The 10,733-nt window shown below is 36.5% G+C and overlaps 1 protein-coding gene across 1 annotated transcript in view; it reads right to left on the reverse strand.

Annotated features, from left to right (window-relative positions):
- RFTN2 (raftlin family member 2) overlaps positions 1–10,733 on the reverse strand; it is a 50,989-nt gene that overhangs the window by 29 nt on the left and 40,227 nt on the right. The window contains exons 8-9 of the mRNA XM_006921318.2: positions 8,526–8,604; positions 1–175 (exon numbers count right to left, since the gene is read on the reverse strand). The exon at positions 1–175 is cut by the window's left edge and continues 29 nt beyond it. Of these exons, the coding sequence (XP_006921380.2) occupies positions 1–175; positions 8,526–8,604 (254 nt within the window). The remainder of the gene's footprint in view (positions 176–8,525; positions 8,605–10,733) is intronic.

A 10,733-nucleotide genomic window follows, 5' to 3' on the forward strand; every position in this document is an offset into this window, starting at 1 on the left:
GCTGCTGTAATGTTGGCCTCTTCTCTTTTATCCAACATTCTCTAGAAGGAGAGAGGAAGCCCTCCTCAGGCAGGTTTCTATTCTCTGTAGGTTGTGATGTGGCCGTATCTGATCCGATGCTCCTACTGGTGACTTTGTTCCTGTCTTCACCTTTTATATGCCGGCTGGCTTTCCTCTGAAACACAGATTGGCAACCAGGAGTTAAAAAGATGGGAGCTTACCTGTCCCTCTGATCTAGTGCATACTGTTCTCTGTCTGAAATGTCATTTCCCTGCTTCTCTTAAAAATTCTGCTCATTTTCAAGGAGCAGCTCAGAGCCCTTTCACATTCCCTTCCCCCCTCAGATAAAAACAAGCTCCCCTCTTTCTGTTTCACAAGCCGTTGTAGTTTTCTGGCACATATTTCTTGTCATTGGCAGGTAGGCTGTATACATGTCTGAGCCCCCAGTGACATCTCTGAGGAGAGAGACCTGTTGAGATCATACTTTGGGGAATAAAGCAGGATAAAAATACATTAACGTTTCATTTTTCTTCTTGGTGTTAATGGGGATCTAAAGCAGAAAAAGTGCTTCAGTGGCCAGCTCACACCCATTTCACATAGGAATAGACTGCACAGAAGAGTTATAGGTAATTCAGATCAAGTTTATGCCTGGAGCATCTTCCTAGGTGGAGTGGACCCCCCTCGTCCTGCCACAAGCCTCTTCTGCTTGATAGAGGGAATGCTCATTCTGCAAACTGTTTAAGTGTGGGTGTTTTTGCTATGAAATATTTACTATGAGGGCTGATAACGTGCTTGGTGCAGGTCAGAATAAAGAGGACATGGTCTCTGCCAAGGAGATGTAAGTCAAAATAAGATATGTAAGTCAATAAACGGAAAGATCAGGGAGAGAACTGTAGCAGCTCAACATGTGGATGTTCAGATTCTTGATGAGATGTCCTTACAAGGGCTTCTTTGATCCTAATAACATGGTAGATTAGAATATAATCATATACAAAAACGAAAACAAAAACAAAAACGAACACAACAAGGGTACATAAAAAATATAAAGATAAAATTTTTTTAAATGAATTTAAAAAGCACAGTAGTTTCCCAGTTTACAGAGTTCATTTGCTGAAAGTTCATTTAATGTTATTTGGGAACTAGGATTACCTTTTCCTAAATGTAAGAGCTAAAATTATAAGATTCTTAGGAAAAAAACCCCATAGAATTCAGATGCCCAGGCTCGTCTTACAGAAGTTTATTAAGCCATAGGTTTGTTGAACTGTAGTGTATCAAATTTTCTACTGGTTTTCAAGGCAAATATATAGGGTAGACAGTTTTATTAAATTGGATTTTGTGGGCTCCTATGGAATGTAACCACCATTTATGACATGGTTTGTACAGGCAGATGCAGCACTCAGCATGCTGCATAAAAAGGGGGGTATTGGCAGCTCATCCTTTTCTTAGCAAGTTATTGGGATCCTTGGGCAAGTTTAAAGGGACAAGTCTACCATGGGTCCTGCCTCAACTAAAGCCCACCTTTGTGGTCTCACATCAGACATAGGATGGTGATGGTGATGGTGACATTTTCTATCATCCCCTTTGCATTCATCAGAAGCAAATACCAGATCTCAAATACTTTTCCTTCTTATTTTCATTCACTAAATGTATTGAATTTAATACAAGTAGTGGAACCTGACAAATTTACTCTCACACAAGGTACAGGATTTGAGAATGGCTTGTTCTCCCTGGCATGGGATGCTGGCCAGCGATGATACAGCCTTTTGGCGGCAGGCAGGGCTGATGGGTACTGCCAGACTGGGCTCCTTTCTCAAGTTTGGCTCCTGGCTCTCTTTCCCACGTGCATAAAGAATGCATTCACTTGAATGATCTCTCAATGTTGACTGAATGAAAATTGGAGGGCAGAGTGCCTGGGTGCACTTGGCCTCCCTGGATCTTTCCTCCCTCATCAGCACCAGGACCAAAGGTAAATTTTGCAATAAATTTTTTAAGAGAGGCCAACTCTCACACACTCAATGAGAATTTTATTAGCAAAAATTGGATATTATTCAGAATAATAAGAAATTCATAGTAATTCACTTTTAGATGAGTATTAATAAATAAATAGTTTCTAAATGTAAATTTCAAATATTAGAAGATGACAAAATACCTAACATGGTAACTCTAAAAAAGATTTTAGAACATGTTTCTTTTTACCATGTGACTCTTAATAAATACATCTCCAGCAACGACAATGTCTCCCCTGTCCCACCCTTACTCTACATGAAATAATAGCTTTTCCAACAAATCGAACTGCAACATTCTTATAACTTAGAGGGTAGGCGTCTGATGCCTGACCAGTCCTTGGAGATCATTTACTTTATCCTTTCATTCTACAGAGGTAGGACTCAGGCCCAGAAAGAAGATAGGATTTGTCCAAGATCAGGGAATGACTGACTGGCCTCAAACTTTTTCTTTTTACACTTACATTACCCACACCTGCAAAGAAAATATGGTCAAAGATTTGAGTGTTTCCCAAATAAAAATTTTCTTCAATTTCAAAAATAATATATGTTTGCATTGCCAGGCATATTCATATATCTTCTCACTTTCTTTTGATATTTTCGCTATAAAATTGGGAGAAATTATACCAGGATTTAGATGCAGATCTAATGCCAGCCTTGATAAAATCTATTAACTTTTAAGAATCATTCTCATTTACTAAAAATAGGTGACCCATTTCACATGAAACTCAATGACAAGTCAGTTGAACTTAGAATGTCCTACCATTCTATCTTTCATTTTTTACTATTAGTGTCTTAAAAATGAAGACAAAAGAACAAAGTCAGAATTATATCAGCAATCATAAGACATTATATTGTTTTGGACAGTGTTATGATGGACAGGGTGGAAGAGTAGCTCAAAAAATGTGGTTTATAAAGCAATAGAAACATGGAGTAGATGTTCTGGATTTCTCTTCCTTGTGTGTCTCAGGCTTGAGGGAAGATTCAGAAGCCACTGTGAACCTTGGTGTAGCTCTAGTATCACTTGGAAGTTAGAGGCTTTAAAATATGCAGACGTACACCACTCCTGTCTGCTCATAGAATAGGTACCGGGGTCATCCCAGCTTGGGGATGTCAAAATCATTCAAGCTTGTGAGGGAAAAGGGTGCCGTGGACAACATTTCCAGCCAGCTTTCCTATCTACCTTCTCTGCTGCAGCGTGGGCACGTGACCCAATCAGATCCAAACAGAGGCTTTCCAAAGGATGGCTACACTGACTAGAGGATGAAGAACTTCTTGTTTTTTGATCAGGTGGCCACACTCACCTCATAAGAAGCCCTCTGCACATACACACATAGAAGCTGAATCAGAGGAGAGGGAACATCCTGGCAACATGGAATATCTGGTATCAGTACCTGCAGCCTTGGTTCTTTGTAACTCAATTTTGAATGTTATGAGCTAGGCAAGTAACCTTCCCACCTGAAGCCAACACATTCCCTTATGTATGTAGGCTAATCTGAGCAGAGTTTCTACCCCTTATACCCTAAGGGACACCAACAGGAAATATGGAAACAAGTGTGGGTGGCACAGAAAGGGCTGCTCTTCAGCCTGAACCTCGCCCTGTGGCAGCGGTGACCACTGTTCCTCTCTGCTCACACCAGGAAAAAGCTTAGTTTCTTTGAGTGGAAAGAATTCTCTAGATATAGAACTTCATTAATGGTAAAAGCAAATGATTTCATCTTTATTTTTTCGTAATGCTCCTTGAGAAACATGACATCTTCTATTTACACAGGCACCTGATTTAGTTTCATATGGACTTCTTGAGGATACTGACAGCTAATGAATGAAATATGACCCTTATGATTTTCAAATAATTTTAAATTAACTTCAAATGACTGAAAAGTAAGAACAAAGTTTGATCAATAATTGTCTTATTGTAAGATAAAGAAGGAAGGTTAATATGTATATTAAATATTTCTTAATATTCCTACGATTTTGTTATAGTTATCTTGGAAAAGATCTAATTCAAAACGTTTCTCTGGCTGTTGCTCTTTCGCTTCTTGGTTTGTATTAGAGAAATGATTCAATGAGTGTGTCCAAGAAGTCTTTACCTCTTGAAATCATTCATTTTGAGATGTATTTTAAAGACAAGAAAATTATTTGAATGCAAAACTACTATAAAGAATAAAAATAAACGCGAAGTTGCAACCATTAACATTTAACTCCTATCTCTTAGTGTCTTGTTCTCTCTATCTTTCTTTTAACAACAGAACTCCCTCCCTGCTCCCTGCAATGCCTTACAATTTTCGGGTGGGTGTGTGGTATTTCACTGTGGTACCAGCACGTGGTTGCCCAGACTACATTTCCCAGCCTCCCTTGCAACGCTTGTGGCAACATAATTAAGTTCAGGCCAATGGGATGTGAGAAGAAATATGTCTGTGTTTTGGGGATCAGTGCCTTTGAAGTATGCCTGGAATTCCTCTTTTCTACTTCTTGCTGGCTGGACATGGCAACAACTGTGACAGCGGTTCAAAAGAAATAAAAACGTTAAGAAAGGAGATCTTGAAAGAAAAATTGGGACTATCTAGTAGATGAAGGTAAAATCCTGGTAAGAGCCTCTTACTTTACTCAGCATAGCTATCATTTCCTTGAATCCATTTAAAGGCTTTCCCCCAAAATAAAGAAAAATGAAAATAGAAAAAAGAAACAGCAAGATAAAAAGAACCTTACTTTATTACACTACATAGCCACATGTAGAGGAAAAAGATAACAACCTCATTATACTTCACAAGAATTCCATTACTCAAGGACAGTCTTTACAGAAGGACAAAGACACAAAAATGTAAAAATGTAGTCTATGTGACTTATAAAGCAAATGATGTTTTAAAATTAATTTTAAATTATAATACAGTAAAATGTATAGTTCTATGAATTATAACACATATGTATAGACTTGTGTAACCATATTGGGACACAGAACAGTTCTATTATTCCCTCCAAACCTTCCCCAAACCCCTAATCTCTGATAACTACCGATCTGTTCTTCACACTATAGTTCTTTCTTTTTGAGAATGTTTCATAAATGTAGTAGTGATGTCTGTAACCTTTTGATCCTGTCTTCTTTTAATCAGCATGCCTTTGAGATTAATCCAAGTTATTGTGTGTATCAGTAGTTGATTCATTTGTCTGAGTGGTATTTTATTGCATGCATGTAGCACAGTTGTTTATTCATTCACCTGCGGAAAACATTTGGTTTGTTTCTATGTATAGGATTTTGTGTGAACACAGGTTTTTATTTTTCTAGTACCCAAGAGTGAGATTGCTGGGTCGTATGGTAAGTGTATGTTTAACCTAGTAAGAAGCTGCCAAACTGTTTTTTCAGAGTGGCTGTACCATTTTGCATTCCCATCAGCAGTGTATGAGGGTTTCAAATGATCCTCATCCTTGCCGGATATTGGTATTGTCAGTATTTTTAGTTTTAGTCATTCTAATAGGTGAATGGTAGTATCTCATCATGGTTTTCATTTGCCTTTCACTAATGGCTAATGATTAAATGTCTTTTTCTGTGCTTGTATTTCTCAACTACATATCCTCATTGGTGAGGTGTCCAAGACTTTTAACTATTTTTTAACTGCTTTTTTTTTGTTTTCTTATTGTTGTGTTTTGAGAGTTCTTGATACATTCTGGATACAAGTCTTTTGTTATATATGTGATTTGCAAGTTTTTTTCTCTCATTCTGTGGCTTGTCTTTTCATTTTCTTGGTGTTATTAGCGGAGCGAAAATTTTTAATTTTGATTAAGTTTAATTTACCACTTAAAAAATAGATTATGCTTTTGGTGTCATGTCTAAAAACTCTTTGCCTATCCCGAGTTCATGAAAATTTCCTCTTATGTTTTCTTTTTCCTAAAAATTTTCTAGTTTTACTAAAAGAATCAATAGTTTAAAAAAAATGGAGACAGTAAATGGGAATATAAATATTTTGAATTTACATTTTCCATGTTTAAAAAATCCTCAAGTGATTTAGAATACTGCATATAACATATCTGTGAAATACAAAACAGATTCCAAAAGTAAAGGTCTTGATAACTCCAGAAGAAAAAATTCTGACAATATACCTTCTTCTTTATGCAATTCTCACTCCCCTCAACAGAGGCATGAAATGAATTTGTTTAACATAAAAATATTGTTCTATATTGAGTGCAATTTAATACAGAAAACATATATATCTTGATATTAGTCTCAATAGAAGGAAGCGAAAAACTTTTTCTCAAGGGTCAAACTCTAGATCAGTTTCTATCAGCTCATGAAATTTATTTTAATAAAAATCCATTGACAATCCTAAGGCAACACTTGTAATATTTCAAATTTCTAACAACTGGTTTTAGAACTAAACCCATTTTTAAAAAATTCCTTGAAAAGCTTTATAAATGAAGCAAGCTGCCCATTAACCTCTCCCAAACAACTGATTTAAAGATACGAGTGAAGAACAGTGTCTTTATGGACCTATAACTGCGTACATTTTTTTTCAAGGCTTATAAATATAACTTTCACAAAATTCATATGAGATAGTTAAATTAAGTCTATGGTGATATTAATAGTCTACTTTCCTAATAATACTACTACCTTTTTGAGATAAAATAACAAATTGTTTTTATTAGAGAAAGCAAAAAGAATTTACAAGTTGTTTTTCTGTTATAGCTATTAGATACTCTACCTCCAGATGGAACCACCTACATGCTCTGCCTTGAAATAATCTCAATATCCTAAGATTTCTTGCTAGGAAAATTAAGCATGTGTCAAAGGAAGAAACAGCAAATCCATTTAGAAGCAGGATTCTAAGCTATTAATATTCCTGGGCTTCTCATTGATGTAAGCTATTTAAATACTTCTTTACTATTATATAAATGAGTCAGTAATTTTAGATTATGATGGATGCATATATAAAGATTACCCCCCCCTAAAAGCTACCATGAAGCTACTGAATAGTATTTAAAGTTAAATAAAAAGGGCCTAAATATTTTTAGGGAATCAGAGCAGATATCTAATCCTAAGTAAAAGAGACTGTGAAGTAGCTGAATTTGGGTCTTATAAATTCACAGAAACCAACTCCATAGCGTTCAGTTACTCAAAATTACATGAGGCTGTCAATTTTGTTGATCTTTTCTCAGAGATAATGTCTATTTGTAAAATGCTAAAGAAAAGAAAAGGAAAGGAAAAAAAAAAAAGAAAAGGCTGTAGCGTGGGTTGAAAGAAAGAAGAATGAAAACTTTCTGGCCATTCTCTACATACACCCACTCTTGACTCTTTTTGACAGAATATTTCTTAAGGAACTTGTGAACTTGAGCCATCCTCACTGGGGGTTGGTAGTGGTGGGTGGTCACTGCTCACCCGTGGGCCCTAATGCAGTCTTTCTAGTGTCTTTATATGCAATCACTCTGCACTCCTGCCACGGGGAGGTATCTTCCTATCCATTTCCTATCCACCTTCCTACACCCTTACCTACTCATCTACTGGGCCAATAAGACTTTCATTTTTTTATTGAAAGATTATTTCTAAAATTAATGCAAGACATCTTAGCATGGCTGCATTATACACACTGTCAGTCTAGCTTTGCAAGTTTAGAAAACTTTAAAGTTTTCTAGAACAATATTTTTTTGATATACAGAAAAACAATTACTTTGAATAATTTTCTTGTCCATTTGCAAATTTCTTGTTTTGAAAGTTATGCTTTATTAACACACAGATTGCTTCATTCAGTGATACTCTTCTAGCTGTGCCTTTAGTGAGGAAAAGGAGACTTGAGGCTCTGCATAGCTCTTCAGCAAAGGGCTGAAAAAATATGAGCTTAAATAGACAATATAAAAGAACTATCAGAGGCCAACATAGACAAAATTGCACAGGTCTGTTGCAGGATTAGGCACATTCACTTACAAGACTTAGAACTGTAGTGGAGGTGGTGAGAAACTTTTCATTTACCCTCTTAGGTTCAGTGGCTGGGGCCTGCAAATTAAACTGACAGACAGGTTAATATATGAGAAAAGAAAAGGGGTTACAGCTTCTAGGGGCAGAAAATTGTGAGAAGGTAAGTACATGGGAAATCTAAGAGAAGAAAAATGTTATTTTAGTAAGAATATTTATGAAGACTCAAGTCAGTATTATCTCTAGTGATAAGATTCATCTCTGGTGATTGTCTTCTTTTTTTGATACAGGAGAGGGAGAAACTTTAAAAATGGAAATTTATGCTCTGCTTTTCATCAGAAAGGAGGAGCTGTACAGTACTACTCCTCTGTTTCCTGTTTCTTAATTGCCTTCAGTTCAAAATAATCCTTATTTTCAGGTGGCATATTCTGATCCCCTTTAGAACTGTCTCATGTTGCCTGGTTTCTGGCACATTTCCCTCGTTATATGGTTAGTTTAGAAGACTGTTTCCATATCAAAACCATACTTTCTCATCTGTATTCACTATTTAGAATTATAATGAGAGTTTAAAGACTAAATGCTTCAATATAACATTCAGTTCATAAAGCATCGATATTACTCACTTCTGGTGTTTGAACAGCTGAATTCCATATAACTGGTCTCTGAAGGAACACAACCTGCTTTGTAGCCAAATTCCCTTCACTGAAAATTAAAACAACAGCATTAGTATTTGTGAATTAGTAATTTTCTATATATCACACTTGGCTAAAATGTTCCACATGTATCCTTTGTAAAATAATCTTCCGATTCAAAGAATAATTAAGAAATATGATTCTATATAAGTTGCAGCTGGAAAAATAAAAAAAATCCCTAAAAACTGAAAATGGTTATTACAAAAGAAAATTTTGACGTTTAACATTTGTAACCTCACTGTGCTAACATAACTATTTTCATCTGTGTCCCCTCCTTGCCCCTATCAACCTATTTATTTCTGCATGTCTGTAACCATTGCATATTTGCATTTCTGTGTTCTCTGCTTTTTACCAAATACCCTTTCCTTGTTTTACACTGTGATCATATTCTTAATAGCTTTAAGTCTCAAAGACTTAAAATATGAAAATGTACTAAATTTTTCCTTTATTATTCAAAACTCAGGTTATTTCCATTTTTCTGCTAATTATGAATAATACTGCTATAGAAATATGTGTAATCTTCCTATTCTTACTACTTATTTTCTTGAGGTAACTTGTCAGGAGTGGAATTATTAGGTCAAAAGGGTATGATTTAAGCCTCTTGATTTGCATTGCCAAATTTGTCTTATAAAAAGAAAGGCCTAATTTGGGCTGCCACAAGTGAGAAATGTTATATACATTTTCAGTTGAGGGACTTGAGCCACAGCTAATTTTATTTTCAGATGCTCCTTTGTAGGCAGCTACTCAGTATTCTCCTTATTTAACTATCATCATGGCAAATTACCCCTTGCCAAAGACTACTTGGGGCTTGGATTTCTCTGAAATGCTTTTCACAGTCTCCAAGGATTTATGGGGAGGAGTGTCTGTAGCTAATGTTGCTCAGTTACGACTTTTATTATGCAAAACTGCCAAACAAAACATCACGATTAGCTGCATTTTATGCTGAGCTCTTTTTCTGGAAAACAAGTGCAACATTGAAACTCTGGCCTTTAGAGGTATATGTCAACTCCATCCTGAATTTACTGGTACTGCTGAATTTTGAGAAACAGGAAAAAAACCTTCCTCCAAAGTGGTAATGAGAGACTATTCCTTTCTTATTTTAAAAATACCGTTTCTAGTCTAATCTCATTTTAGCTTGATCTTAGATTAGAAGAAAACTCTTAGTATAAAATACGCCGTAACTTTTGGGAATAACTTAAATCACCAGGAGACATCAGGTATGATGTAGGCATAAAGGGAAGGGAATAGCAGTGTACAGAATAGGCCGGTCTATGTTTGGGAGGCCGGGGGTGTACTGGAAAAGGCAGTGGCTTTGGAATCAGAAGTTTCTGAGTTCAAATCTGGACTTGACCATAACATTTCATGGCTGATGACTTTAGCAAAGTCCGTAAATACTCTGAATTTCATTTCCTATCAGGGACCTTGTGATGGATAAGTAAGTCGATGTGCAAGAAGAGCTCCACTGTGCCTGTTAATGGAAGAAGCACAACAAATGTAATTTCCTTCTACTTCCTCCATTCGTTTAATTAAATGTGGGGTGGAGTTAAGTGGGAAGGAAATGTCTCAGAATCAAGAATATCTTCCAGGGAGAAAAGTCAAAGGAAAAGGTACACGAGAATAGAGAAGAGGTTTCTGGGTAATGTTTTAGGTGTGTGATCCACGTAGAGAATCACATGAGGGAACTCGGCTTACAACTATCCAAAGATGAGAAGGAAGGATGAGGGTAGAATTATTCTTCTTGAATAGAGGGCAGGAGAATGTCAGGGTAGGGACTGTGGGTGACCCTGCTAAGTTTTTTCCAACTGATTATAGGATCGGGCAAGTCTGAATGCAGGAAGATGTGATGTCTGGCCTAGAGCAACCTTCTCCACTTTTACCAACATGATCAAACAGTAAATGTGGAGATGGTTTCCCAAAGGCCGACTGTCTTAGGACAGCCTCCGGATGCCCAGATAAGATTTTGCAAGACTTCTTTCTATCTCTTGGGAGATCCTTAGAGCCAGATCCTCAATATGAAATATGTCTGAGACCTCTCTGTCCCTGGTTTTTTGAGGGACATTCTGATTTAAAATAGGTCCTGCTATTTTCAGACTGTCTATAAGTTGTGGAACTCTTTTTGGTTTGGAGACTCTAATCATG

The sequence above is a fragment of the Pteropus alecto genome, unplaced genomic scaffold (genome assembly GCF_000325575.1).
Source record: "Pteropus alecto unplaced genomic scaffold, ASM32557v1 scaffold3, whole genome shotgun sequence".
In the NCBI taxonomy this organism is placed as follows: Eukaryota; Metazoa; Chordata; class Mammalia; order Chiroptera; family Pteropodidae; genus Pteropus; species Pteropus alecto.